This window comes from Saccopteryx leptura, chromosome 12 (genome assembly GCF_036850995.1).
Source record: "Saccopteryx leptura isolate mSacLep1 chromosome 12, mSacLep1_pri_phased_curated, whole genome shotgun sequence".
NCBI classification, from domain to species: Eukaryota; Metazoa; Chordata; class Mammalia; order Chiroptera; family Emballonuridae; genus Saccopteryx; species Saccopteryx leptura.
The window spans coordinates 7,658,380-7,672,380 of NC_089514.1; the positions used below are offsets into that span (position 1 = coordinate 7,658,380).

General features: G+C 58.4%; 1 protein-coding gene across 1 annotated transcript in view; it reads right to left on the reverse strand.

Annotated features, from left to right (window-relative positions):
* Positions 1-4,284: 4,284 nt before the first annotated feature.
* The window catches only part of EEPD1 (endonuclease/exonuclease/phosphatase family domain containing 1), a 93,732-nt gene continuing 84,015 nt past the window's right edge, over positions 4,285-14,001 (reverse strand). The window contains exons 6-8 of the mRNA XM_066354126.1: positions 13,469-13,607; positions 7,721-7,915; positions 4,285-4,948 (exon numbers count right to left, since the gene is read on the reverse strand). Coding sequence (XP_066210223.1) covers positions 4,749-4,948; positions 7,721-7,915; positions 13,469-13,607 — 534 coding nt within the window. The 3' untranslated portion in view covers positions 4,285-4,748. The remainder of the gene's footprint in view (positions 4,949-7,720; positions 7,916-13,468; positions 13,608-14,001) is intronic.

Genomic DNA, 14,001 nt, shown 5'->3' on the forward strand with positions numbered 1-14,001 from the left:
TCAGCCCTCGCACAGGGTTCCTGAAGACCTCCCGGGCTAGGCGTGCACACCTGTGGGAGGGGCGGGCTCTTCCTGGGACAGACAGACATCCCAGAGGCCTCGCACCTGGGGAAGGTACCGGCCGTCAGGCAGGCCGTAGAACGCAGATGATGGCCTCAGCCGGGCAGGGCAGCTCGCGCTGTCCCTCTGTCCTCACTCTGGACTTCCTTCCAGTTGTCCAGACCTGCCCCTGCCAAGCGCCTTCCCGAGACGCAGGGCTGCCGGCCTCTGCCAGGTGGGGCCCGGCAGGGAGACCCCCTCTGTCCCCCGATGAAGATGAGGAAGGGCTCCCGCAGTCCGCATGCACCAGCTCTCAGGACTCCGCCCTGCGGAAGCCCCTCTGCCCCCAGGGGCTCGGCTGTATGGTGGGGGTGGGGACACCCAAGGGGACGTTCACACAGCAGGCACTCGGCACTCAGCCAGCCCGTCACCTGGAGCACCGCCTCTGGGCTCACCAGCCTGGGGGCTCGGGGTCCGATTTTATCCAGGGGGCCTGTGGTTTTCCGGCAGTGGAAGAGGCGGGAAGGAATCGCTCTGCGTGAGCGCTGCGTGAGGCTGCGTGAGGCTTCGCAGAGGCGGGGGTGGTGGGGGAGGCGGGTCTCCGAGGGTCTGGTATCAGATCCCTGCCCGCCACCCACCGCTTCAGAGGAGACCCTGCCGCCCCTCCTTCCAGTGTCACCAGGCGGACGGTGGGGAACCGCGCATCTGGGCCCTTGCAGCTGCTGGACCAGCACAGCCCAGGACCACGTCAGAGTGACCCCACAAGGCAGGGTCCTCCTGGCCCTCTGGCCCACCCACCCCCGGGGCCTAGCCAGGTGGATGCACTCTGTGTGATGAGTGAATAAAAATAACCCTTTATTCTCTTCTCTCTGGTACTTCTCATTTACCCTCCATATATCATTTATTAGTGCCCCCTGAAGTTTCTGTCTTCACAGGTAAGAAAACGGGGACCCGGTCAGACAAGCCGGACGTGCAGGGCCAGCCGCTCGGACACAGCCGAGCTGGGACTCAGCAGTCAGGTCCGCTGGCTCCAGTGACGGCCGGACAGTGAATGAGCCCACTCCCGGGGTCCCCACATGGGACGTGCCCCCACACAGCCCGTGGTGTGGACTGCGTGTCCAGCAGACGCCTCTAGCCAGCAGCCAGCCAGCCACCGTGGCCAAAGTGCGTTGTGGGCATCAGAGCCCGGCTTCCACCCAGCTGTGTTTGTGCCCCCGGCTAACGGCCCTCGCCCCCTCCCTCGTCTGTGCCTCGGTTTCCTCATCTGTAGAAGGAACAAGGAACAGTACCAGCTTTCCTGGATTCGTCTGAGCATTCCAGCCATTAAAAGCGTCAAGTGCACAGACAGCAGGAGCCCATCCGCTTGGAGAGGAGGATTTGAGAGCTTTGAGGGCGGGAGCCGTTCACTCCCTCCCTCTGAAAGCCTGCCACCCCCGCGCTGGTGGAGGCTCCCCCCAGGCTGGCTGGCAACGGGCTCTGACCCCCCAGGTGACAGGGTCCCCACTCAGTCAAGTGCGATCACAGCTGCAGGAAGGACTCCAACCATCAGACCCAGAGAAACACCAGGAAAACGCCGCCTCTGTGGCTTTGGACAAGTGCAGCCCCTGTGGGGGAGGGCGCTCGCTCTGCTCCCCTGGGGCTCAGTGGCTTCAGGCACCAGGGCTCTGGCAGTCTCTCCTGCCCGCCACCCCTGCCAGGTCTGCCAACAGAAAGGCCGGGAGAGCTGAGGGGGGAGGGACCCTGCTCCCCGGCTCCAGCTCGGATGGGACGGATGGGACGGATGGGACGGGAGCTCTCCGACCGCAAGATCTCCTAGTGGCCAGCTGGCAGGACTGGAAGGTTTCACTGGGGCAAAGGGGAAGGGGCTGCAGGTTCCCGGGTGACAGGGAAACTGAGGCAGATGCCAGGGCACCCACCCAGAATGGGGGGGGGTAGCGGCAGGGGTGGGAGACCAGAGCTTCCCTGGCAACCAACTCCCCCCCCCCACTGTCCTTTCCTCCCCTTCCAGAAGCCCAGCTCAGCACCAGGGACCCCCTGGTGTCCCCACAAAGTGGCCTCACTGTTGGGCCCCTTCTCAGACACCCCTGGAAGGCAGGTGAAGGAAGAGAGGAGGAGAAGAACGAGACAGGGCGAGAGGGGAGGGAGGAACCGGCCAGAACCAGAGGGAGGAACCGGCCACATTTGTGAGCAGAGCTGGGGTGGGGTGGGAGGGAACTCTGGTGGTGGTGTGTGTGTGAGGGGGGGGGCAGTTAAAAACAATTCAAGGGGTGGGGTCAGATTCTGATGGGACATCATTCAGCAAGGACAAGAAATGGGCTGTCGGGCCAGCGTAGGGCACAGAGGAGCCTTAGATGCAGGCAGCCAGGGAAGAAGCCAATCTGAACACTGCATGACTGTAGGTCCCGCCTCGAGGACACCTCGATGACCCGCCAGCAAAGGCAGCGCTGTGTCTACGGTGAAGGTCAGGGGTTGCCACGGGTCGGGGGCAGGAAGGATGGAGAGGCAGAGCGCGGAAGATCTTCAGAGCAGAGGAACTACTGTGCGTCACTGCAGTGTGGCTATGTCACTGTACCTTGGTCAAAACCCCCGGGATGAGTGGAGTGAACCCTCATGTGAACAGTGACTTCAGTTAACAACAAGGCACCAATGTTGTTTCATCGGTGGTGACAGAAGTCCCATACCAAGGCCAGATGTTAACAATAGGGGAACCCCACAGGGCCGAGGGGCGTGGGGTACGGGAACTCCGTGCTTTCTGCTCAAGCTTTCTACAAATCTACAGCTGCTCCTAAAAATACAGTCTATTCATAAAGGATAACAACTAAAAAAAAAACAAAGCAAAACACCCAGAAGCAAAAACCAAGAGCTCCAGGCTGGACGCACAGCGGCCTCAGTGGCCGACATCCTGAGTGACTGCCGGACAAGCCGAGACCACCCTGCTTGTGAGGTGTGGGGCTCCAGGTCAGCTCCCCGCTCTGCTCCCCCCAAATGACCTTTCAGAGTTGCTTAGCTGGATTTCCCTCCCCCTCACCTCACTTTAAGAAGCCCTTTCTTTCTGCCATTTGGATGCAAAACCCCCATCAGCTGGCTAAAAGGATTCGGAGAGTCTGGCTGGGGAGTGGAGGGGGAGGTCTTCACTTCGGATGAGACACCAGAAAGGTCAGTGGGGAAGCCACCTTTTCTACACACCATGACTTCCTGTTCTTCCTCGGCTGCTTATGGTCAAGGCTCAGCCGTCACAGGGTCCAAACCTCCCAGGGGCCCAGTCTGAGCCCAGGTGAGAGTCACCCCTTTGGAGTGGGCATGGCTGATGCCCAGGCACCCCCCACAGTCCCCAGGAAAATGGCTTCCATCCTTGCTCACAACCAGTGACGCTCCTTGGAGCCAGGGAGCCCAGAGGATGGCCTTCGGAGGAAAATGGGCCCCTGTCACCATGGTGACAGCGGTTTCTGTGGTCAGGTTTCTGGGGTCAACGCGCAGTGTTCAGTGAGAAAGGAGGAATAAACCCTCGGCTTCCTGGAAAGCTGGAACAGCCCAGGTAACCCAGACTCCTGGCTCGTGGTCACCATCAGGGATGCTGTTTTTACAGCGTTCCTGTCGCAAGCAGGGAGGAGAGGTGTGGGCGTGGGCTGTGGGCTGAGGTGGGTCCTGTCTGTTTACTTACTGGTCGTGTGAGCTTGAGTTTTGGCTTGGCTCTCTAAGCCTGTTTCTTTGGCTATAAATTGGCATTTTAATCCTGGACTCGGGGACACCTGAGGGAGAACCCAGCGCGGCTCAGAGAAGGGTGCCTGGTAGCAGGTGACACGTGCCTGTATCCCCCACCCCGGGGAAGGACCCTTCCTTGACACTCCCAGCTCGGTGTCCTGCGGACCCAGAACCAACAAGATATTCCTGAGACTCAACAGAGGGACGCTCTGGGCTAGGCTGCGATTGAAAGTTGGAGTTGGTGGGGAGGGAGGGGGAAGGTGAGGTCATTCTGATAGAATCCTGGTCCAGCAGAGGGAACCGACACTAAGGGGGTGCAGGTGCAGGGCCAGTGGGAGGGAGGAGATGAAGGAAAGAGTTAGAGTCTGCGGGGGCGGGGGCGGGGGCGGGGGGAGGGCTCTGCAAGGCCGGGGTTGAAACAGACCTCCTAGCCGGAGGCTCGGCCTTTAAGGCCCCCTGCGCCCCGCCCCGCGGAGGCGTCCTAAGTGGGCACGTGACACCCGCAGTGGGCGTCCCCACCCCGGACTCTCACTGCAGCCGGGCAACTTCATCTCTTGTTTATTTTTCAAAACAACGCTAAAAAGCACCCCTCCCCACCTATTTGGGAAGAATGCTCAACCACAGTTAAAAGCTTTATGTAATCTGCAGCCAGAACATCACAGACGGGCGGTCGGAAACAAGAGCTCCCGGCAGCGTCACTGGGACAGGCCTCACAGCACTGGGCGCCTAGCAGGCTCCCTTCCAGCCGCCACGGCTGTTCCCTGCGCTGCGCCAGGTGGGTCGGCCCGCACGCGGCCGCGTCTGCAGAGGCTGGCCAGCCGGAGACCAGGGGACAGTCCGGTTCTCCACGGGGCTTCTGGTTCGGCCATGGGCACCTCCCCGCCACGAGAGGTCCCCAAACATCAGGGACTAGGTGAAAAGCCTGGGACTCTGCATCTCCGCCCCGGGAAGGGCGGGCTCCCCTGCACCCCTGCGCTGAAAGGTGGCAAACGCGGCCGGCGGCGGCGTCATCGCTCGTGCTTGATGCTGGCTTCACTGGGCTCCAGGGTGACCCCGCCGCCGTTCCGGGGGCCTTCCCGCTTGTTCCCGTCCTTCTCCGTGTAAAGCTCGGCCAGCACGGGGCAGTGCTCGGAAGCCACACCGCCCCAGGACCAGTTATCTGGAATCCACGGGTTTGTGAGGCCTTCCCTCACCACAGTGCAGTGACCTGCGTGACAGGGAAGAGATGCAGAAGTCAGGGAGGGGGGCGGGGCCACGGGCTGGCGGGCGGAGACCATCGCTGCATTGGGGGGGTGGCCTGGGTCCCCAACAACACCCCTCAGCTCAGCTCGCTGGGGTGCCCTGCGCACGACACGTCTTGGCCACTTCGATTCTCTGGACAGGTGACATTGACCATTTAGGCACTGAAACCACCGCGTCCAGGCCTCCTGCCCATCCACACACCCGACGGCTGAGGATTGACCTCCTCACCACGCACCACTTCTAATCTGACCAGCAAGGGTATCTGACAAGCGACAAATGTCTCACAAAGATGTCCAAGGCAAAGGTCCTTTCTCACAATGACAGTACGGCTTGTGGGAAAAGGGTAGTGTAATAAGTTCCATAAAAAGGGGGGGAAAGGGGCAAGTTACAGAAGCTTTTAAGAAAGATATTTTAAAAATACAGATTTAGAAATGCACGATGCGGGAAAACCATGGGACCGTACAAAAGCCAGTACGGAGCGGTCAGAAAGCAGTGCTGCGGCCTCAGCGGGCAGCCACGTGGCGGTCAGCGTGCGAGGACCGAGCCAGGCTCTGGTCTGAGCTGTGCCCCGCCCCGACGAAAGCCTCCAATGGTGGGAACTCCTCCCTGGACCCCGGTGTCTACACGGAACAGCACGGGGACAGCTGACATGACTGATGACCTCCTTCAGGCTGCGCTCTCGGGCTCTCGGCTGTCTCCGTGAGCACAGTGCCTACGCCCCCCGACCCCGGGCAGCTGGGCAGGCTGGCTGGCCTCTGTCGGGCCGGCAGGCCGCTTGTGCAGAGGCCATCTGGCCGAGTTCCATGGCTGTCACTCCCCCTGAGCCCCCTCATCCTTCAGATCCTCCCTGACACAGCGAACAGGGTGTCCAGGGCTGGGATGTCTGGTCCTGAGGACCTCAGCCCGGCTGCATGGTAGAACCTCACAGCGGCCCCGGAACTGGTACTGCTCACTTTCGTAAACGTCTCCCTGAAGTATACCACGCAGCCGCTGGTGTCCACTGAAGCTGTCGCGAGACTAAGGACACTTCTCTCTCTCCTCTGTCTCTTTCCCTTCCTGTCGCACTCTCTCAGCAGAAGCCCCTACTGCGGCTTCCATAATTCTCATTCATTGTTTTCTGACCCGGAACAAGAGTCTCAGCAGGTTTCTGGTTTGGTGGGGGGGTGGGGGGTGGGGGTGGGAGTGGATGGGAGGAGATGCTTTTCAGTGCTGAGATTATCCACACCCCCTGGTCCTCGTGGGGTGTTAATGCACTTCTCCCATCCTCTCATGACACTACTGCGTGTCGCGTCAGCTCACCCCCAACTGCTGCTCCTCAGGGCACAACAGGGCGCCTGAAGGTGACATTGCCTGGGACATGCTTGATGGATGACTCAACGTCCTTAAAATTAGGATGAGTTCCCGTTTCATCTCTGAATAGGGTCTCCGCTAGCCCCTCTGCAGGTCCGCCTGGGACACACTCAGGGTACCCTTGCTGTGCACCAGGGAATGCCTTCTAATCACAGTGGGACCTTGACACACGAGCACTTTAAATCACGAGCAATTTGAGAGACGAGCAGTCACTCACGGGACTTTTTTGCTCTAAGTCACGAGCGGATATTTGAATCAGGAGCTTCCGCCACCCTCCACTAGATGGCCTGCCAACGTTCTGAAAGGGAGGAAGAAACCAACTTCCATGGAAAGGTTTTTGTTGAAACAGCCTCTAAGTCAGGGGTCCCCAAACTTTTTACACAGGGGGCCAGTTCACTGTCCCTCAGACCATTGGAGGGCCGGACTATAAAAAAAACTATGAACAAATCCCTAGGCACACTGCACGTATCTTATTTTAAAGTAAAAAAAACAAAACGGGAACAAATACAATATTTAAAATAAAGAACAAGTAAATTTAAATCAACAAACTGACCAGTATTTCAATGGGAACTATGCTCCTCTCACTGACCACCAATGAAAGAGGTGCCCCTTCCAGAAGTGCAGCGGGGGCCAATAAATGGCCTCAGGGGGCCGCATGCCGCCCGCAGGCCACAGTTTGGGGACCATGCTGTAAGTGAAAGCAAGGAAAGTATGGCAAAAAAGCCAAAAGTCAGTGAAGAAAATGATTGTTTTGGGCAAATGAGTTTGTAAAATTAGTATTTTCTGAGTTTGCTCACTTTTATCATTAAAAATGGCGCTGGGCAGCTGTCTGTGAAATTGCTAATTACCTTCCTGCTTGGGAAGGGCCATTGTTATGCTAATGTCTCCTCCCTCTCCACCAGCATCTCCTGACCTGGAAGGTAAATACACTTCATAGACCAGCTTATTTCTTTACATTCTCTCTTATTATGTGTGTGTGTGTGTATTTGTTATTTATAAAGTACATTTTCTTATTTAAAAGCATATAAAAGAAAAAATTTGTGTGGTTTTTGGGGGCCGGAACAGATACATTGCATTCCCATTAATTTAAACGGGGAAATTCGATTTGACACACGAGCAAATTAAGTCACGAGCTCGGCCATGAAACGAATTAAACTCATGTGTCAAGGTCCCACTGTATTCTGCACACCCACCTGCACTCTGAAGAGTGGCTCTGTTGGAATAATAATTATATAGTCACCTAAACTGTAACCCCGTCCAGGCCCACAGAAGAAGAAAGGTAGCTCCCGACTCCTGCCCAGCCCGAACCATCCGGAACAGTCAGCTCGGATCGGATTCTATTCCTTTGTTTCTGAACGGGAGGAAGGACGAGTGACTTTGGCTTTACCTGTGAACACCTTCTTCAGGCTTTTGCTGATCCAGATGTTGTCCAGAGACCTGGAGCCCTGAGGGTTCTTGGTGCTGATGTTGGTGAAGGTGTGCGCGGGGACCAGGGGGTGGAACTTCTCCTTCCTCAGGACGTCGTGGTCACTGCTGTCCGGCCCCTGGCCGAAATCCCCCAGGACGACCACGTCTCTTTCTCCTGAAAGCGGGAGAGAGCGCGTCAGGAGCAGCGGTCGTGCTGGGGAGTCCGCCCGCCGCAGACCACCGCCCAGTTTTACGTGAGATTGTGAGTCTCCGATTTGAACCCTCCAAGGGGTCAGGACTAGAGCGCGGTTCTCGTTCTCCCAGTTCCCCCAAATTCCTCGTGCAAAACCCCCCGAACCTTCAAGAGTAGGTTAGTAACACGCTTGGAAATGGCGGCGGAGGTGTGGGTGGGACAGCGGTTCCCCCCTATTCCAGCTCACAGCAGAAACGGGCCTAAGGGTCTCGTCCAGGGGGGTTACAGAAGCTCAAAAAGCATTTACTGGGCACAGAGGAAAGGCCACACGAAGATACAGGGAGAGAGTGGCCATCTGAAAACCCAGGACAGAGGCCTCAGGAGAAGCCAACCCTGCAGACAGCCGGACCTTGGACTTCTGGCCTCAGAACTGTGAGAAAAATCACCTGCGGTGTCAGCTCCGCACCCCCCACCCAGTCTGCAGTGTTCTGCTCTGACAGCCCCCCACCCAGTCTGCAGTGTCAGCTCCGCACCCCCCACCCCAGTCTGCGGTGTTCTGCTCTGACAGCCCTCACCCCAGTCTGCGGTGTTCTGCTCTGACAGCCCTCACCCCAGTCTGCGGTGTTCTGCTCTGACAGCCCTCACCCCAGTCTGCGGTGTTCTGCTCTGACACCCCCCACCCAGTCTGCGGTGTCAGCTCCGCACCCCCGCCCAGTCTGCGGTGTGAGCTCCGCACCCCCCACCCAGTCTGCAGTGTTCTGCTCTGACACCCCCCGCCCAGTCTGCGGTGTTCTGCTCTGACACCCCCCACCCAGTCTGCGGTGTCAGCTCCGCACCCCCCACCCCAGTCTGCGGTGTTCTGCTCCGACAGCCCCCGCCCAGTCTGCGGTGTTTTGCTCTGACACCCCCCGCCCAGTCTGCGGTGTGAGCTCCGCACCCCCCGCCCAGTCTGCGGTGTCAGCTCCGCACCCCCGCCCAGTCTGCGGTGTTCTGCTCTGACACCCCCCGCCCCAGTCTGCGGTGTTCTGCTCTGACAGCCCTCACCCCAGTCTGCGGTGTTCTGCTCTGACACCCCCCGCCCAGTCTGCGGTGTTCTGCTCTGACACCCCCCGCCCCAGTCTGCGGTGTTCTGCTCTGACAGCCCTCACCCCAGTCTGCGGTGTTCTGCTCTGACACCCCCCGCCCAGTCTGCGGTGTTCTGCTCTGACACCCCCCACCCAGTCTGCGGTGTCAGCTCCGCACCCCCCGCCCAGTCTGCGGTGTTCTGCTCTGACACCCCCCCGCCCCAGTCTGCGGTGTTCTGCTCTGACAGCCCCCGCCCCAGTCTGTGGTGTTCTGCTCTGACAGCCCTCACCCAGTCTGCGGTGTTCTGCTCTGACAGCCCTCGCAGACGAACACAGACCCAGAGTGGGACACTTTCTCTTTAAAGCATCTTCAGCATCTCTCCCGTGGTTTCATGAACCCGAGAGTGTTCATTCTGAGAGAGAGGAATTTCCCAAAGGGAGCAGAGGTTCTGATAGGGCCATGCGACCTCCCCCCCCGGGCTGGGGGCTCCGAGCTTTTCCCATTGTCAGCCTGACCATCGCCTCGTGTCCCCAGGTTCCCCTCGGGGAGCCACGTAATCTCAGGGAGTGGTGGCTCCCGTCCCACCTCGCCGGGGAGGCTGTGAGGAAAGCAGTTCATAGACGAGAGCCAGATGTACCTGAGACACTCAGCAAGTCTTTTTTTCGGTGACACGGATATGCCTCAGGAAGAACAGCCGGAGGAAGAAGCCTAAGGTGAAATGACACAGGCCCCCAGCAGAGGGCACCCGTGCACTGCAGGGGACCTCCTCGAGGGGATGTGCCCCTCGCACTGAATCGGAACCACCTTGGCACCCAGGACACAGTGAGCCTAAGCTGTCTTGAGAAATTGGTGCCAACTTCCAATGGAAAAGCTGCCTTGATAAGCATGTTAACTAGTCCTACCTGGGCAGTGCTAATGACCGTCCAATAAGCCCTCACCCTGTGCCAGGCCCCTCTCTGCGGGTAAGACGGGGAGGCTCTGAGGGGCATGGCTCTTGCCACAGAGCTGGAATCCAACAACCATGAGGACATGGCCGTTCGTCGTAAAATCCCAGGTGCCTGGAACAGCACCGGGAACAGAGCCTGCTGCACGGCAGACGCTCGATAAACACGTGCGGACCAAACGGGCGAATGAGGCCCGAGACCCCCTCGGAACTAAGGTGCCGTTTATACAGAGGTCGTAAGATACAGAGACAGAAGGTTCCCGAGAGTGAGATCAATGCTCACCGGGACGCCGACCTCGAGAAGTCGGGGCAAAACAAAAGGCAATTCCAACACCAGGAGGGAGGCAGCTCTGTGTAACTTCGGGAATAAAGGTAACGGCTCTCTCTTTTTTGTGTGTGTGTGAAGATCAGTAACTATTTTGGTCAGGCACAACCGGGATTCTCAACAACCCATCTCCTTCGTTTACATCAGCGGTGGAGAAGCTGTAGAGACAGCTCTTGTCTGAGAATCCCGGGTGTGCAGAGAGACCCGGATCCTCCCAGGAAGCCCCCCACCCCCACCCTGGGTTGGGCTTCTCAGTCATTCCCTGGGTTCCCAGCAGCGGAGGGAGAACGCTCTACGCGCATTTCCCCGTGAGCCTCAGGATTGATAAAATGTCAGTGACTGGCAGCAGCTGGTCCCCATCGCCACCATCTGAGACGTCAGGCATTGCTATGTGCCACGTGTCACCTTGCTGAGTCCACAGGGCAAGGCCCGTGGGGTCTGGGAGAAGGAAATGGCCTCAGACGGCTGGCACGCCATCCGCTGACGTCGACCTGGACACGCGGTCCAGACAGAGACGGAGGCAGAAAGGCCCAGTGTTCATTGATCACAGCGCTTGTTTGCTCTGAGAGAAGCCCGTGGCGTGGAGGCTTGGACTTTGCTTTAGCTGAGCCTGCCCGTGCCAGCCAATTTCACTTGTCACCCCTGGGGCCGACCGCGGCTCTTCCGGAGTCCTTGGATCTGCCGTGTCCACACTTAACAAGCAGGGGGGGGACGCCGACTGTGTGAGTCACTGCCCACACCTGGACACAGCAAGGTCGAGCCACGCCGTCAGTCAACAGCCCTTCGGTGACTTGGAAGGCTACCCTGCCCAGGCTTTCTCATGAAAACTCCCTGCCTATCAGGAAAACGAGCAGCAGGTGCCCAAGCTTATCAGAGAGGTCATGACCCGGCATCTCTCTGGTTAAACAAAACAAAAGAAAAAAATCAAACAAGGAAAAGTCTGAGGTCGAGAACAACAGAAACGACCACAGACTGGAAAAGCTCTCAAGTCATCCTTTTCAATGAAGGGTTAAAGAGAACCGTAGGGGAACGATTTCCCGCCCAGCCGCTCCCTGTTCAGCCCAAAGTCAGACGCAGCCTCTAAGGGGAACGCTGGTCACAGCGCCTCCTGGCCCGGAACGTAAGCAGCCTATCGATGTGCGTGGCAGTCCACAGAGGGAAACGGCCCGACTGCCCACTGGCCGACGGACAGGCAAACACCTCGTGATACATACACCTCGTGATACATACACAGTGTGGGGCAAAGGGAGGGTGACGGTGGTTTGGATGGAAAAGAATACCGTAACTATTAAACATTAATATGAGGATAAACATTCGTGTTTCACGTACGCACCACTGTAAACAGGCTCTTGCTTCGCCCTGGACACAATGGTACGGTATCTGGCCTTAAAAAGAAGGAAATTCACAACGTTGGGCTAAATGGACTAAGCCGGGCACAAAAGGACAAATGCTTTAAGATTCTACTTCTACGAGGTCCCTAGAGGAGTCAGATTCAGAGAGACGGAGGGGAGAATGGGGGTGACCAGGGCGGGGCGGGGGGCAGAGAGGGCAATGAGGAGCTAGTGTCTCAGGGGACAGGGTTTCAGTTTGAGACGATGCAACAGCTCTGGAGATGGATGGTGGCGATGGTGGCACAATGGTGTGAATGTGCTCAGTGCCACTGACCTATGTGCTTAGAAGTGGTTAAGACAGTACATTTTGTTATGTATATTTTACTGCAATAGAGAAATTCTTTCTTAAATGTAACAGTGTAGTTTGACCAAACTGTTTTTGTTTGGTCTTAACTAAGAAGCAAAGAGGCAGAGAGACAGACTTCTGCATGCACCCTGAACGGGATTTTACTCAGCAAGCCCACGAGGGGGCAATGCTCTGCCCATCTGGGGCTCTTGCTCTGTTGCTTGGCAACCAAGCTATTTTAGCGCCTGAGGTGAGGCCATGGAGCCATCCTCAGCACCCCGGGCTAACTTGCTCCAACCAAGCCATGGCCACAGAAGGGAAAGAGAGAGAAGGGAGGGGCAGGAGTGGAGAAGCAGACGGTTGCTTCTCCTATGTGCCCTGACCGGGAATCGAACCCAGGACATCCATACACCAGGCCAATGCTTTACCACTGAGCCAACCATCCAGGGCCGACCAAATTGTTGTTACGGTCGAAGCTTCAGGAATACACTGCATCGTGAGAGTCCAACTGAACAAGGACAAGGCTTAGAGAGCTAGAGAACACTGGTCAAAACTCAAAAACACGGAGGAGAATTCCAGGCTGTGAACCGTTACCTAGAACGGGTCGGCGTTCTGAAAATCCAAGCCCAGCTGACAACGCCCCCGTCTCTGCAGGCCCGGCCCCTCTCCCTTCTGGCAAACCACGCCCAGAACACCTCCTGAACTGCTGGGGGCAGAGCCCGGGAAGCGGAGCTCACCTTTCTTCTGAGGTTCTGCCCTTTGTCCTGTTCTCTTGACCCCTCTGGTATTTCCTGAGTCAACTCACGTCCGCCCAGCACCTCTGGGCTTGGCCTTCACACAGACAGCTACCGAGCCCGCCAGGCACCCCCGCGAGGTCAGCACTGTTGGGTCCCCCAGCAGATGGGACTTGATGTGGCACAGTGGCTGCCCTGAGGCCCTGCGGCTACTGACGGGCCAACAGGAAAACCCAGCTGTTCTGAAAGCCTTGGGCCCTTCTGTGCTCTCTGCGTCCCGCCAGGGAGAAGAACTCCACGTACGGCCGACTGGGACGTTCCCATCCCCCCCGTCACTTGTCACCATCTGTCTCTCTTTCACAGAGATACAGGCAGTACCCAGGATGAGCTGTCCCCGGGGAGGGTGCCATCGATTTCCCCCACTTCATCCTTTCCATCAAAGACCGGCTCAAGAGCCACAAAGCCGCTCCTGCGGACCGCGCATGCCAGACACACAGAGACAGGGACGTCGCCACGCACGGGGGCGACAGAGCTCCGGCAGACGCAGGGACGTCGCCACGCACGGGGGCGACAGAGCTCCGGCAGACGCAGGGACGTCGCCACGCACGGGGGCGACAGAGCTCCGGCAGACGCAGGGGCATCGCCACCTCCCGGGCCCTCGCTGTGCATCCTGCCGATCCGAGGACCAGCCTGCAGGACTAGGGAGGCTCTGAAGAGGCCGCCCCCCACCTGCCCCACAGAACCAGGAGCCACCGGCCCAGCCGCACAGAAAACACCAAACTCCCACCCACCTTTCAGGGTTTCCTGCAAGGTCTGGGCGAAGCTGGCCACGCGGTGGCCGTCACTGTGGTTCTTGCCGGGGTTCTCACTCCCGGGGAGGGTCAGGGTGGCCAGGTGAAGGTTCACAAGGGTCAAGTCGTTGCTTCCCACCTGGACAGGAGGAAGGAAAGCGGAGATGCTTATTCCCGGGATCCGTGAGGCCGACTCGGGAAGAGCTCTGTGCCCAGGGCTGACAGCAGCGGACACTAGGCGGCTCCCAGCCGGGCGCCGAGGGGAGGCGGGCCACCTGTAGGACTGAGACCTGAGACCTGTCCTGTTCTTCGGCCCAGCTCCCTACGCCACACCCTCCTAGAGCCCAGGAAACGGGGCACATCCGGAAATGTCAGGGGTTTTGTTTTCCTTCTGAGCAATTCCAAGGGAAGGAGGGGAGGTGGTGCTAGCAGCTGCTTGTGAACAAAGACCGTGAGGGGGGGGGGTTCCCTGCCAGGACCCCCTGCTGGGACCTGGCTCCTTCCCCGCTCCCCTTCCCCATACCTCACCCCAT